The 16,111-nt window shown below is 37.1% G+C and overlaps 1 protein-coding gene across 2 annotated transcripts; it reads right to left on the bottom strand.

Annotated features, from left to right (window-relative positions):
- Nucleotides 1-109: 109 nt before the first annotated feature.
- On the bottom strand, nucleotides 110-9,307 carry LOC105381502. 2 transcript variants are annotated; one of them, XM_048632065.1, is made up of 4 exons: nucleotides 9,001-9,307; nucleotides 3,019-3,116; nucleotides 1,921-2,011; nucleotides 110-749 (listed from the first exon to the last, which is right to left on the bottom strand). In XM_048632065.1, the coding sequence occupies exons 1-4, from the start codon at nucleotides 9,113-9,115 to the stop codon at nucleotides 604-606; spliced, it is 450 nt and encodes a 149-aa protein (XP_048488022.1). In that variant the 5' UTR covers nucleotides 9,116-9,307; the 3' UTR covers nucleotides 110-603. The 2 variants fall into 2 exon arrangements, with proteins under 2 accessions (XP_048488022.1, XP_048488021.1); XM_048632064.1 differs by lacking the exon at nucleotides 1,921-2,011 and having other exon boundaries at nucleotides 2,928-3,116; nucleotides 9,001-9,301.
- Nucleotides 9,308-16,111: the final 6,804 nt, after the last annotated feature.

Genomic DNA, 16,111 nt, shown 5'->3' with positions numbered 1-16,111 from the left:
TATGTAGGATAGGAATTTTACTGAAATCTCGTATTTTTAAGGGGCACACCTTTAGGTACGTACCTACATTCTGTCTACTTAAAAGTTAGGGAAAAATAATAACATCGTCTTAGAATTTTTTGTATTTTTTATTGAATATCTTTTTATTTTCTTATTTATGTATCACAAATATTAATAATAGGCTGGTATTCAAGTAAAAAAACTGATCTTCTAAAAAAAACTCGCGATCACAATCATTTTCGTAATATCCTAGATTTTTTCACAATTTGTTTGAACGTACTCCCTCCATTCTTTTTTCAAACAATACACAAAGCGGACAACTGACATAGATATCTCGTATTATATTAAAATTTGAATAAAGAACAGGAAATGGGAAGTTGTTTTTGAATTTGAACTGCGCCATTGTTGTTTTTCATTAGAAACTCGACTCATCGACTTCATTGTAATTATTTAAAGCTGAAATCGAATTTACATTCACGAAGAAGTTCAACAAATAATTTACTTCATTTGATATTTTCAAAAGGCGCGTAAAATTGACATTTGTAAAAACCAAAGTGGCGGGAATCTATGGGCGGAATTTTATTTTTTTCTAAACGGCCTGGCTTAGGCTTTAGGTTTTTCTTCTTCTGGCTTCTTCTCCTCTCCCTCTGGGGGTGGGGTGGGGAGTTCTGGGTACTCCAGCTTGGCTCCGTCGGTGCAAGTGAACACGGGGCAACAGCCGGGGAAGGGAGCCGTCTTGTTGGTCTTGTCTGTGGACGAAAAAAGTAAGTTATTGTCTATGCTCTTTTAACTGTAGTGACTATTATTTTTAAGTAGGGTAGTGCACTAGATTGCGCTCATAAAGAAAAGAGAAAATAAACAGCAGCACCGTCTGCTCTCCTCAGCAAAAAGTCTGAAAACCCAATTTGGTATGATTTTTGTATCCAACCATATTTTAAGCTACTCTTGCGACATCCCATCGCTACCCAAAAAACCCACCTTCCAAATATGTATCCCTTTATTTAGCTAAAACAGTTTTTATTCCTGCGGCACTGCCAGGAAATGGTCTTCCTAAATTGTCCACTAATCTCTATCATTTGTTCTAAACATATTTTTTTTAATTTAAGCCACAATGGAAGTAAAGTTTTTACTTTACTTTAAGCTTACTCCCCCATAAAAGTTAAAAGTAAACTATTTTTCTTCTCACCTGTGTCAAGCTTTATACACTGCTGTGTCTCACTGCTAGGCCTCTTGCTCCTAAACTCAACATACCTACATAATAATCTATTTTTTCCTCACCCGTGTCAAGCTTGCACTTGTCGTTGGCCAGCGGCAGCGGGCCGCAGTCCTCCACCAGCTCCAGCAGCCGCGGGGGCTCGTCCTCGCTGACCACGCAGGTGCTGCGCCCGCAGAAGGGGGACAGGTCCCACGCAACGCCTCACTCACTCACCTGAACTTACACTTCGAACTAAATTGTTCGTTCTGTATTGGTATTTTAACTCACACTTAGGTTTCTGATAGGACGCGAGCCGTATCGTCGTTTTCGAATGAGTACGCAATGTACTTAGGGTGCATAGAATCTGCTGGTGGAGGTTTCCTCACGATGTTTTCCTTCACCGTAAGAGCGATGTATACTATAATAGAATGCGCCCCGTACTAGCCCTTCTAGAATCTGCATGTGCAGGTTTCCTCACGATGTTTTCCTTCACAGTAAGAGCGATGTGTAGTATAACAGACATAATATATATATTTTTTTAATATGTGATTGTGTGCCACTGGTAGCTAATTCTTCTTTGGATCTTAATCTTAATGGAAAATATCTCACCTGTGTCTAGCTTTATACACTGCTGTGTCTCACCGCTAGGCCTCTTACTGGATCTTCTACGTACAGTAAGGGGCATTGAAATCTGACCTACATCATAATATCTTTTTTCTCCTCACCCGTGTCAAGCTTGCACTTGTCGTTGGCCAGCGGCAGCGGGCCGCAGTCCTCCACCAGCTCCAGCAGCCGCGGGGGCTCGTCCTCGCTGACCACGCAGGTGCTGCGCCCGCAGAAGGGAGACAGCTCCCACGCAACGCCTCACTCACTCACCTGGACTTACACTTCGAACTAAAGGTTCAGCTAGTGAACACCAGGTGGCGCTGTTTGATTCCTATATAAAGTTGCTTTTTCACGTTCACTTCTGTATAGGTAACTCACACTTAGCTTACTGATAGGTCGCGAGCCGTATCGCCGGTTTTGAATGAGTGCAATGCACTTAGGGTTACCTAGAATCTAAATGGGAGGTTTCCTCACGATGTTTTCCTTCACCGCAAGAGCGATGGTATACTTACTGCCAGTTTCTATAACTCTATCTATCTATAACTGGTAGTTACTTTCATACGATTTTGACAGATAGTTACTTTTGATTATGTCAAAATCGTATGAAAGTAACTCAGAAAGTAACTACCGGTTATGGATAGATAGAGATAAATATAGAAACTGGCAGTTCATCGTAATAGAAAATATCTCACCTGTGTCAAGCTTTATACACTGCTGTGTCTCACCGCTAGGCCTCTGGATCTTCCACCTACCTCTACCCAACTCAACACACCTACATAACCATATCTTTCTCCTCACCCGTGTCCAGCTTGCACTTGTCGTTGGCCAGCGGCAGCGGGCCGCAGTCCTCCACCAGTTTTCCTTCACAGTAAGAGCGATGTATAGTATAATAGACACCTGTGATTGTGTCCCACTGGTAGCTAAATTCTTCTTTGGATCTTTCTCTTAATCTTAAGCTGCGTACAGACCGGCCCAACCAACGCCAACGAACGGGTTTTGTTGACCATCGTTGCTGCAATCTGCCCTGTATTATGTATGATAAATATCCATCGTTGGGATAACCGTTGGTGTACGTTGGGCGTTCGTTGGCCCGGTCTATACGCAGCTTTAATAGAAAATATCTCACCCGTGTCGAGCTTGCACTTGTCGTTGGCCAGCGGCAGCGGGCCGCAGTCCTCCACCAGCTCCAGCAGCCGCGGGGGCTCGTCCTCGCTGACCACGCAGGTGCTGCGCCCGCAGAAGGGCGACAGGTCCCAGGCGTTGCCAGGTTCAACGGTCGCGCAGCGAGTGGACGCGAAGCACATGCCGGGGAAGTCTGGAGAAAAGAGGTTAGGTTAGTTGATGCTCCGAATACGGACGGTTTATTTTGTCTGTGATGATGGAGAGAAGACTGGGCAAAGGAGGTTGGGACTCAGAATACTATGAATGGGAGGAAGGAGGTTGAAGCTCGGAATACGGAGGGTTTTTTTTGGCAATGAAGACTTTCTGACAGTTAAGTTGATTATTTAAAAAAAGAAACTAAATCATAAATGGCGCTCATAATGCGTTCACACGAGAGTAAACACTTTTTTTTGCTAAAAGCTACCTATAAACGCCATTTAGGTCTAATGGGAGATTTTCAACCATAGACAACAACCATAGACAAAAACCGATTATAGATAGCGCTAGTAAAACTTCATACTCAACAGCACTGTAGAAGTTCGTGTCAGAAAGTCTCCCATGGCACGGAGGATAAACTTGGTCTCGGAAAACAAAAATTTAATAACAGGTACTTAGAAACATGGTACAGGGGAATTGATCGAGTTAGTTATGAACACTTATTTATTTAAATTAGAGGAAATATTACAATATATTATTATGTTCGAGTTAGTTACTATGTTATGCTATGTTAGCTAAAATAAGTAAGTAGGTAGCTGACATTGGCTTAATATTATCATCTAGATGGAAAACATTACTAGGTACCTACTACCTACATTCACTACGGTTGACATACTGTCGGAAATTTCGTTGTGCTTGAAACAGTTTTAAATAACAGTCATTTCCGACAATACTTAGGTAAAACATAAAAAGTTTTGTGTCGTTTACTTTATAATAAATTGCATTTTTACATAGTTCTCACACTCTTTATTACACGCATAGTTATGAATTTCAAATAGGTATTCAATTTATATCCTAAAACATGACATAATATTTATATTATTAGGTACTAATTCATTACGTAAACTAGACCAAAACGTTGGCTATTGGTCCTTGCTGCGCATAGCGGTCGAAAGGTAGGACCAATGACGTCAACCGGTCGAGGTGGACACTTATCTCTTTTGTTAACTGTACAACTCAATTACACATTTTGCAATTTACTTATGATACAAATCGTTTGTAAAACTCTTACAGCGATTGTAATCATCTTTCATGTAATCCACATTTCTTAAGCCACAGCCTGCCAGTTATTAATCTGTGTTTGTGACATATTGAGAGCGGCCATTTTGTAATATAGCTACTGCTTAGGTTCGGGGGGTCACTCTATATAAATCCATGAACGTTCGAGATCTATCACTTCGGAGCGCTGCACCACGCTAAGTGCCAATTTCTCCATAGTCGGTTAGAGCATAACCAGGGTGTAGTGGTTGACTTTAGACTAGTTTAGACACATCTGTCATGAATTTTACATGGAGATGACGTTTAATTTACAAATCAATCCCTGTCGGTTAGATAACCGACTATGGAGAAATTGGTACTAACTACGCTGCTACGCTAACCACGGCTCTGTCTCATTCTATTAAGCGTGCCGATTGTATGACAATTTACATTCGTTCGTTGGTCGATTTATACAGGTGTTGTTTTTCGGACCCACTTTAAGGGTGGATTCTACGAGTAATTAGACATGAAATAAAATGCTTTTATCCGCAAAAAGTCATCTCTATCCAATAAAAATATCCACAACTGCTTAAAAGTTGCATAAATAAAAGTTCAAAGCAACTTTAAAATCGCCGCAATTTCTAGAATATTGAGATTTGACCCCACATAATGGGGTTTTTTCTCGATGAAATAACTCGTAGAATCCACCCTTAAAGTTTGTCGGGTCCTAAAAACGACACACTGTAGAGTGACCCCCTGAGTCACAAGATGAAATGACGACCATGATCTAGTTAGCAGATGCAAAAGGAAGTCTGTAGGTGTGTATCATGTTTCGCAAAATTTAGACCGCCAATTTAACTCACTTTGCCAGAAAACAACTTTTCACACAGACAATAAATGTTCAAGCAGAGGTATACTATTCTAGTGTAATTACCAGAGATATAAGTACCCATATGGGTGATGAGGATATTATATCCTCATCACTGCTGCACAAAAACCTCTCCCAAGGAGCACCACAACACTCTGTCCTCGACCTTCTTCATCCGTGTTCTTTCAACTTTTTAAGGTAATCTCGATATAAAAGTTATAAAAACCTAGTTTTTTTTACCTACATCGTGAAAGTATAATCCTTTGTAGCACCTATTACCTAATTATATATATGCTTATTGTATGACATGTTAGTCAAACAACATACAACACAGACATTGCACCCATATCCATGACGTTACAGCCACTTAACATTTTTTCTTTTGTCACACAGTACAATTAACCGATTACGCAAGCAAGAGTCGTGTTGCAAAACCGATCCCTCTTCGGATTATGTATGTTATCAGCCTACGTTTTTGTCCTACATTCAGCTCATGCATAATCTAGACAGCCTGGATTTAACTTTCTCTCCGTTTTAGGCCTTCCGCGTTCGCCGTTTCCCAGATAGGTTTCACTTTCAGCCAGTGCCAGCGGAGCGTGAAAAGAGGTTTTACTTTTTTAAAGATGGCCGATCTTTTCGCTCGGTTGTCTGACACTTTCGATTAATTCGATAATAGTTTCATGATTTCGTTGTTATTAATTCTGTGATACTAATACGATACATTAGAGTTTGCATATTGTTTTATGTTCATTAGGTAGGTAGGTACCAAGCTATCTACATAGTTTAGGTCATATGGTTTTTCCTGACTTAATGATTTTGTTTACCTAGGCACTTAGGTATTAGATTAAAATTAAATTGAATAAGTAGGTATATTTCTAATTAACATAACAGTAATAACTTACATCGCAAATGGCTTGTTCCATTAATTCATTCGTGCTTGACATTTAGATAAACAATTTAATGGAAGCTTTAATTTATGAGTGCCATTTAAAGCTTAGCTCTAGTTTAGTGGCTTAGCTCAAGGTCAGGCAGGTTAGATATAAAGCTAAAATAATGAAAAATAAAAAGAGAATTGTTACATTAAAATGTCACTAGAATTAAAAATAATTCAAAACGCACTGCTAAATATCATATTATTATTCAAATTTAGAAAACATTGAGTGAACTGTCAAAGCTACTTTAAATAATTATGCGCGCCAAAGAGGTGCTTTGTTTTTTTACGACTTATTTTAATGTCTATGCAGCCAGCAACTTTCGTACGTAAGGAGGTATCTCGCTAAGAACTTAGGTATATTTATTGAAGTGGCTCCTTCTCTTCATTCTAGAATGTTCCAAGGCCCGCTCAGAAACATAATAATTCCGTTCACTTCGTAACATTTAGCTTTACTTGTTTACATTCCGATATAAGTCACTTTACTGACACTTTCAGTTTGCATTTACTTATAAGGTCATCAGGAAGTGCCATATTTTCCTGTCTGCTCTTTTTAATCACAATTGAATCAATCATATTGGTAATGTTAAATAATGCAATGCTCTTAGTTATAGTTCACTTAACTTTTTATTTCGTGATGATGAAGTATAGGAAGTAACTTTCCTTATGTTTTTTTTATTTGCCGCTCTTTCTCAGGTCACGCTTTGGTTAGTCAGACTCTAGATCTGCTTAAATTAGTTCGTTCTCTTTTGTGAAACCGGCTGTTAGTATCGATTATCCCGTTTACCCCTGTTAATTATCGCATTGTTAGTAACTGATCAGGTAACCCGTAACAGTTACGTAACCTTAGCGAATGGATCTAGTTTCCATACCATTAGGTTGTATTACGAATCTGAACGTATAAATTATTCATTTCAATAAGTGGTTCTAACTTCTAACCTACAAAGTCAGTGGGCCAGAATTTTTCCACAATAACACACTAATATCAAACTGGTATAGGTACTTAGTTTTGATTTGATGTCTTCGTTATCCGTTATTTATTTAACACTTTATTGCACAAATACCTGTACACATAAGTGTACAAAGGGTGGACATAATGCTATAAGCATTTTCTACCAGTTAACCCACAGGAACTGTGAGAATTAAAATAATGTAGAGGTAATGGTATATTTAAACATTGAGGTAATTTATGTTTCAGGACCATGAACTTATTATTTTATACATACAGAGTGTCCCGTTTGTCAACGTCATGCCGAAAAGAGGTAATATAACTCATCATTCAAAAAAAAAACGTAGGTATAATTTATGTATGTAAGGTAGGTATTGTTTGATAGAATACATAACTAAGTAGTATCTAAGTACTTTTATAGTATTTCATGGAAAGTGGATGTACAAATCTTATCACCCGTCCATCACTCATTACAAATAAACAGTGTTGCAAATTACTATGACGCAACTAATTCAATGGAATATCACCTCTATAATCACAGGATTAAGAGTGTCGAAACAGTTTTACGTTTCACACACCGGTAGTTTACAGCAGGAAATTTAGCAATAAGGCTACCCCGTTCTGTTGTCATTGTTCACTTCGTAATTAGGGGCCATTTTTGGATGGACTTTCATTTTTTTTCGGCCTTGTCTGGTCTAGGCTAAGTCGCAATTTGACGCATCCGATTTTAGACTTTTATTTGTAGTTCTGTCAAGAAGAGATGTAATAATTATGCGGCATTTTTTCATACTCGGCATAAAAGTCAACAGTCTAACTGTTTCTTTTGATTTGAATTTATTTAAAAACTAGGTTTTAAAATAAATCTAAGAAATATGAAAAAGTTATCATTACTTCGCAAATTTTTTACTTATGGAATGCATTTTAGCTGTAGTTTATTTCTTTAACAGTAAGTATTTTTATAAAAAATACACTATGAAATTATTTAAAAGGGCAATCTTAACATCTCTTGTACTACGAATTTTGGAAAATGGCGAATGGAAAAACACCCTGTATAGAATAGATAACTATTAAAGTTTGATATCGATTTTCTTTTCTTTACGTCATTCATCTATCATTCGCCTGCAAAGGATCGGAGTGTATGCACTACCGAGGGAGGATACTCATCTCTTTGGTTGACTGTACTTATCAAAAAAAAAAAAATCAAATCAAAATCATTTATTGCAAAGAATGTGGTCACAATAAGCTGGTTTACAATAATCAGTGAAAATCATTGAGACATAATAATCATAGTGAAAGTTTTTTTATGTAAATACTTATTAGGTATGATGAAAATGAAATATCAGCTACTATTTAACTATATCTCTATACGATTTATCATGAAAATCATCATGATATTATAATGCTGCATAAAAGGTAGCGAAAGTTGCTGGTAGGTAATAAACTTATTTAAATCGACGTAATAATAATAAGTGTTATAGCGGGAAAATTGTGAAAATAATTAGCATATTTATGAAGAACGTTGCCTATTTTATTTTAGGGTACTTACTTAAATTGTGAAAGTTGCATCATTTCATGTTATCACAATTTGAATGGCATTTTGTAGCCTTTCATTTTCATTTGGTATTTTTAACCTCTCTATCTATAGGCAAGCACAATATACAGGGTGTTGCAAAAAGGGTATACTAAGCTCAAACCTACATGTGCAGCATGGTATATCTAAGCCCGAAAATGAAATCAGAATTTCAATACCCCTTTTGCAACACCCTGTATAAATTGAAATTCCACACGCACTGACATGTTAAATCCTTTCGCAATTTAATCATACCTAATTAACTTTAATGATTGATACCATTTTGCTGTCACGCACTACAATTATGTTATCTATCACTCTTTATTTCGTCCAACCGGTTACTGATCTTTCATCATCGCATGCTAATTAATCATTATTCGTAGAACAATCACACTACACTACAAAAAACCCCACGTAGGTAAACCACAACGTTTTTCCTTCATACATTTTTCTAACGACATCCGTAAATGCTTCCTCATACAAATACACGGGCACACTTTTTAAATTTTCCACATAAAGCACTGACCTCTCAACACATCAGCCGGGATCAGCCGCCTGAAAGTCTTCGGCCTTTCCTCCTCAGCCTTCTCTTCAGCGGCAAAAGCCAGGGCGAAAACTGCAAAAGCTACCAGGTACTTCATTTTGGCTGTATGCGGCGAACACCTTACGAGTGCCGAAATTAAAAAAACAAGTGTCAAATTGTGCGCGCGCTTTTTTGACAACACCGCGTTGCGTACGCCCCACGACTGAGTTCCAAACGGAGTATTTGCGAGGTTTTATTCGACAGACCACGGCGGGGAGTGAATGGTCACTTCAACTACCACAGCTTAGTCACAGTGCATTATTATATGTGGTGGCTTTTATTTTTATAATCTTTCGTCTTCAGGGTTGTCTTTGTTGTGAAATCTTTGGACAAAAAGAACACAGATGCATCTTGCAGGACCACTTTTGCCGATTGTCTTTTTTGTTGCGACTCAAATAGCATTCATCACGGTCGTTCTTATTTCAAATTCAAATGTGTCTTCGAAAGTAGACTGCATGTAATTAAAAACTTTTTGTCTCCCATGTTGACTTTAGATTATCTTAACGACATATTAGATAACCCTAATTAGACTTGTATGTTAATGTTGCTTCTGAATGTTAAAATTGATCTTAATAAAATTGTTTTTAAAGCATAAATGCCAATTTGTGATCATGTAATCTTAGCCTAAGTTGTTGTAATGAGTTCTTGTTGTAGCTTAGTCACTGCAATCAACAGTTCACACCTTTTACCAGTTCTCGTATCATCATCTGATGTAAGAAACATAATGTAACGACTTAAAGTCTAGTAACTACACAGTAATGCATGCTAGCTGCTTGCCTATTTGTTTTCTACGTCATTAAAGTGAATCCATCAAGTTATGATTATTTTATTATTAGGTAGGTATGTTTGTGTTACATAAGTACTTACAGAATAGTCCTACGAACAGTTTCTCATATAATTAAAACTATCCAAGCATGGATGGATGTCATATCTATGTACATAAGTTAGTTGTTATGCCTATTTGACGTTTTCGTTAAGAAATAGGCAGCCTATATATTTTTTTCTTATTTAGGTATATTGCTATAAACAGTTTAACGGGACAATAACTTACATACAAGATCCTTATGTTCTCATAGTTTAATTGATAAGCTAAATCCCAAAGATCGCCCTAAACGCAATTCTAGAGATGGAGTCCTGCAAGGGTTTTTCCTGGGTCCCATTTTTTTATATTAGAATTTTCTTATTTTAACCTTTTACTATCTCAATAAACCGTACCTATCTATTTTTTTACCACAATTTATAATTATTGAAGGATTGGGTTCAATTCAGATTCCCTACATAATTTCGAAATCAATCGAATGTTGCTTTATCGATATCGGTTTATCGATAGCTTTATTGTTCGACCCTTTATTTTTGCATCTGTTGTTATTGCGATAGTTCGTTTCATCGTTTGTATCTAATACGTCTGAAACTTAATTAAGTATTCAACATCTTCAATGTTTTCAGGCATCCTAATACCTATATAGCGAGTTTTCTAAATACTGTATGTACGGTGGCCTGCGCCTAAAAGTTGTATACTCCCTTGGTGATGAAGGAACCAGCTACATCTGTTATAAATCCGGGGACGTGTTGTGTGTGATGTGTGTAGCAGTGGTGTTTATGTGGATGTGCTTGAGCAGCATGTGAGCTTGAGATCGCTATTTTAAAAACTCCGCCTGTATACTTTTAGGCGCAGGCCACCGTACTTGTTGAAGTGTAAATCACTCTTCATTCGTTCTTTCACCTCAACATTTGTACCTACTCTTTTTAATTACCTATTGGACTATTATGTGAATGCAGTGAGGCGTGGCATTGTTGTCATTAAATCACAACAGCTAGTTTTGTTAGCATAAATTTAGAATCGATTTAATTTATTTTCCTTTTTTGTCAGTTCACCTTTATAGTCGGCTGGTCAAGTGTCTGGTTCGATTCTAGATTGATTATTTGGTAGCCGGTTTTGCTTATTTGATTATTATGTTGTCCAAAGATATGTCTATACGGACTAGATGGAGTGTCAGTGTAAAAGAAAAGTCTGGAAAAATGACACCCAATTCTACCACTGAGTTCTTATTTTGAATTCGTTCGCGTAAAAGATCTGCGACTTTATGGAATGCTAAGTATATACAATGTTTGTCATTAGGGTTAACTTAAAATGGCTACAGGTTTGGCATAGGTTTGGCAGTAAACAAAATGCGCACAGTTTCTAGCTTTGTTTTTGTGAGTGACTCACCATCTTATTCGTATATTGTTAATTTGAGGTGTTGTCTGTCTCTAACTTGTCAACAAATAAAGATAAGTTATTTAGGTATTATTAGAATTGTATTAATGAGTTTTAGGTGGCTCTATTAAAAGATCATGAGTTTAAGTATAAGCAAGTAAGTACAGCAATTAAGGTACGATTATGTTTGAAATGCAACTTAAATATTTTGATACCCACCTTAAATGTACCAATGCTATTTTCCCAGAATTCATAGGACCAGATTGTGTTTATCGTGAATAATAACAACCTCGTCGTTAAATGCGGTGTTGGTAAATCAATATTTGAATGTTTTGGTTTCTGCATGTCTTTATTCTTTACTAGCGGTTCCCGCGAGCTTCGAAAAGTTTTCCCGTAGGAATTCTGGGATAAAAAGTAGCCTATGTTATTTCTCAGGGTCTAGCTAGACCATATGTGTTCCAAATTTCATTTAAATCCGTTCAGTAATTTCTGCGTGAAAGAGTAACAGACAGACAGACACAGTTACTTTCGCATTTATAATATTATAATGAGTTAGGATTGGCTTACGATTATTTATACTTACTGATTATTTTTGGTTTAATTCAGAGTTAAATATGCAATAATTTTAAGTTCATTAAATTTTTCTTCGCATATTATAATAAAAGTACACCGACATCATTAAAAGTTATCTTTTAATCAAATAATACGGGGAGTACCCCAAGGGTCACGCTTAAGTCCTTTGTTCTTTCAAATTAATAAACACATAGGTTAACCTTAATTTCATTAAATATTTTAGTTTATTTTGCACAAACCAGTCCAGTTATGATATTTTGTAAATTTATTTGTATTTTACATTGTATTATGAAGTACAGCCTGCTGGGTAAAGGTGGGTGATCGGTCTCTATTAAAGCTCAATAATAACCCTTAGTAATCACTGAAGTTAGATTTTAAAATCGTTTGCAACTTATGTTTTTTTTTTATAACTCTCTTCCATCCAAAGGTTGTCTGGTAGAGATTGCTATAAGCAATAAGGCCGCCTTTTTGTACTGTTTTTATTTTAAAGTTTTATTTTTTATGTTGTTTCATTTTGGTGCAAACAAAGAGTATTGTACTGTATTAATTTGCAAATGCAAATGCTTTGAACAAAAGCGAGTAATCGTAAAGTTATCTGTGTTGTTTTGGTTACGCCGCTGTAACTCTAACTATACATTTTGTGCATAAATACAACTGAATTATTTCTCTTCCTAGATTTCATCATTTGAATCCGTCTCGTCTTATCTATCTACATCTAAATGTCAAAAGTAAGTACTTCCTAAAAGGTAGGTAGGTATGGGACTGGAACTTTAAGCTAATGTCGGCATTAAATCTATTGCTGCCTTGCATTGCAAGTAAGTATATATTATATATGGACTGAAAGAGACAGACATAGATTTTTAATGTCGACAATATCGTTTAATTCTATTCTGCTACTCAGCGTTAGAAGGATATAGTATTTGAGACTACGTAATTATTATTCTTACTTCATCTATACTCCAAATATTGAATGAACAATTTAAAAATATCTGAAGTTTTATATTTCTTAGGTAGGTACTTATATTATTAATTACTTCATCGAAATTAATTATTATTATTAAAACTCTAATTAAGGCAGATGAATTTCTACGAATCATCACAACCAATCATGTCCCCACTGCTGGGGCACAGGTCTCCTTCCAATGAAGGAAGGGTTTACATTACACCTAGTCCACCACGCTAAGGCATCGACTAGGCTTTACGACTGCGGCCGAAACAGCAACCGATTTCTACGAATATCCATGTAGAATTAGAGGTTTACAATTAATTTTACTTTTCTAGAGCATGTAAATAACATCCTTCATGAAGTATTTGCTAAATTTCAGAGTAGGCCTACCGCGGACATGAACATTATGACTAATTTATCTAAAGGCCATTATTGTATTGTGTGTATTCTACGTGGTTTTTGACCCCTTCAGTTCAATTTGTAAAGGTGACCCCTGACAACGACATGGCTTTTGCTTTTGACCTTAGATAGGTTAGAGATAGCAGGTAACATACACATTAAATAATGTATATTTAGTATCTATTGGAGCGGTGGCTCAGTCGGGTAAGCGTCTGTTTTTCACGCCAGAGATGCGGGTTTGAATCCCGGCGCTGACATGTACCAATGAGTTCTTTGAATTTAAGTACAATGTATACAATCACTCTTACGGTGAAGGAAATCCTCGTGTGGAAACTTGCATATCTAGATTTAGCACTTCTAGATAATGTGAACCCACCAAGCCGCAGTGGACCAGCGTGGTGGGAAATGGTCCAAGCTTGGGAAGGCAGTTTAGACCTTGGGGATATGCACAACGGTTCCATTCGAGAGAGCCAGGTGCAGGTACTTACACCCCCATAGAGAATAGAATAGTATATCTATTGTATAGTATCTCTAGATCTCATTATATTCCCAAGGGTTTTAAGTTTCGGCTGTTCGAGTGGTGCTTTTATCCCAGTTTAACTACTCTACTAATCATACAAGTCCAAGTTTAGGAAGGCATGCAGTTTAGACCTTGGGGATATGCACAAAGGTTCCATTCGAGAGAGCCAGGTGCAGGTACTTACACCCCCACAGAGAATAGAATATCTTGTATCTGAAATCATATTTTACTAACTGTTTCCGCGAGCTTTGTTTCGCCATAAAAAGAATTCCACGATTAAAAGTACCTAGCATATGTGTTAATCCAGGGTGTCAGCTATCTTCATTACAAGTTTCATTAAAATCGGTTCAGCCGTTTTGACGTGAAGAAGTAACAAACATACTCACAATCTTTATAATTATAATTAGGATTTAGGATGCAATTTTTAAAGTTGTTCAGAATGACGAGCCGAGTCACCCTTTTTTGGTTTAGTGTACCTGCGTGTCTGACTGTACTTGCACTTGTTAATTACATCGAAGCCTTGCCAAAGAAGGCCTATTACCACATTCGTATACGCACGATAATTTTAGATGCTCCAGATTTCATGCTATGGTTTATAGTTTATGCTTTTGTGTAACAATGTTTTCTAGAGAGGACTTTATTGATGTTAACATCCACAACGTATGCATTTTAAGGGTTCCGTAGCTCAAACGGTAAAAACTGATCCCTTGCAGGGCTACTTTGTTCTTTGTCGTCCGTAGTCCGTATATTGGTATACTTACATAAAACCTAAAGAAATGAACTTAACGCTGAGTTAGGTATTTTTAACTTTTATTAATAGTGTGATAGTTTGTCGAAAACTATAAAAGTTTACGTTTTGTCGCATACAAAGTGACGCCTCTAGCTATCATGAAACTTTTGACAGATAATGTATGCTGTCCGTGTTGTTCTATGAATGCGGTGACAGAAAAACGTAAACTTTTTTCGTTAAATTGAAAAACCCTAAAATAGAGGCTGTGGCGTATTGATGACACCAATGTGATGGTAAAGTTTGGCAACTCACCATGAACGGAACTATTGTCATTATTGTCATGCATGGACAGACAAGTAGGCAGTTCGATCGGTATAGAGACATACTTTCCAACTTTACCTGTTTTATTTTGAATTATTGTGATTCTCGTCTCCACATTGGTTGAGTGTGGGGATAAACCTGTTTCACAATATCTGGATAATGCTTAGATTAACGATATACCTACGAATAATATGGTACTTATGCATTTTCTTTGGTGTAAATCCATTGACACATTGAGCCAATGAATATGGTCATAAACCTTCTAACCGAACTAACTCAAATTAAGCTAAGAGCGCAAATAAGAGCTCAGTGGTCATTGAGTATGAATGGTCTGGAGACGAAATCGACGGACGTTCCCCTCTGCCGGGGTAGTGGGCCAGAAAAGCCCACCGATTTATAAAATCTAGTTGCAGTCTCAATTTTCACTAGACTCAATCTAGTTGGCAAAGCGTTCGTTTCATAGAAAATGATTTGTTCACATACTAAAATGACAGCTTCATTTCATAGAATTTTCGGATTTCCGGATTTGTTCACAGATTTGATCGCCTTCGGTCATGGTTTATTGTTATTAGCCGTTGCCTAGCAACCAATGTCAAAAAAATGCAATAGTGATGTACCGGTATGTAGATACTATGTATTTATCGACAAAAAAGGTCATAGTTGGGAAGCGTCCGTAGTCGAGTTGGCTTCAGTGATCGTAACTGATCCCTGAGGTAAAGCAACGCATGGCACGGTCAGCTATTGGATGGGTGACCGATTTCAAATGGGTTTTTTGGACGCTTCCAAACGTCGGACGGGTCAGACAGTCGGGTTTCCCACTTACCCGACAACTTAAGTGCATTGTACTCGTCAAAAACGGCGATACGGCTCGCGACTTATCACTTGGGTACAAATGTAGAGCCAAAAAACTACTTAGTATATGTGCGTCATTTATTAGTCACTTAGGTATTCGTTTTTAGGAAAAATTATTTAAATAAAGGCTTCGTTTAATAATCATTCATAATTTTACTTATTTAAAATTAGTATTTCCAACCCATGCTCTCGAATTCATCGATAACACTTATCGATAATTGCTACATCCATTGGCAAGAAAAATGAAGACACTGTGTTCATTATTAAATGTCACTTTACGTAAATCTTATTGCTGGGAATTAAAACTCATAATGGCATGTCAAATGGGACTTAATCATGGTAAACGGTAAAATTTCCCCTCGCAAAAATTGGCAGACTTTTTTGTATCAAGAAAGATCACTATGTCGCTTCCCGAGGGTACGAGTCCGCGTTATTCTATGTCAGTGGTAGAAGTTGGGCGTGTTATTTGCCGAGACGTTTCTTTGGCACACGCACTCACTCACACCTTGTACTAAT

Source organism: Plutella xylostella, chromosome 30 (genome assembly GCF_932276165.1).
Source record: "Plutella xylostella chromosome 30, ilPluXylo3.1, whole genome shotgun sequence".
Classification (NCBI taxonomy): domain Eukaryota; kingdom Metazoa; phylum Arthropoda; class Insecta; order Lepidoptera; family Plutellidae; genus Plutella; species Plutella xylostella.
Note: the sequence above shows the minus strand (reverse complement) of the source record. Positions and strands in the feature narration are given on the sequence as shown.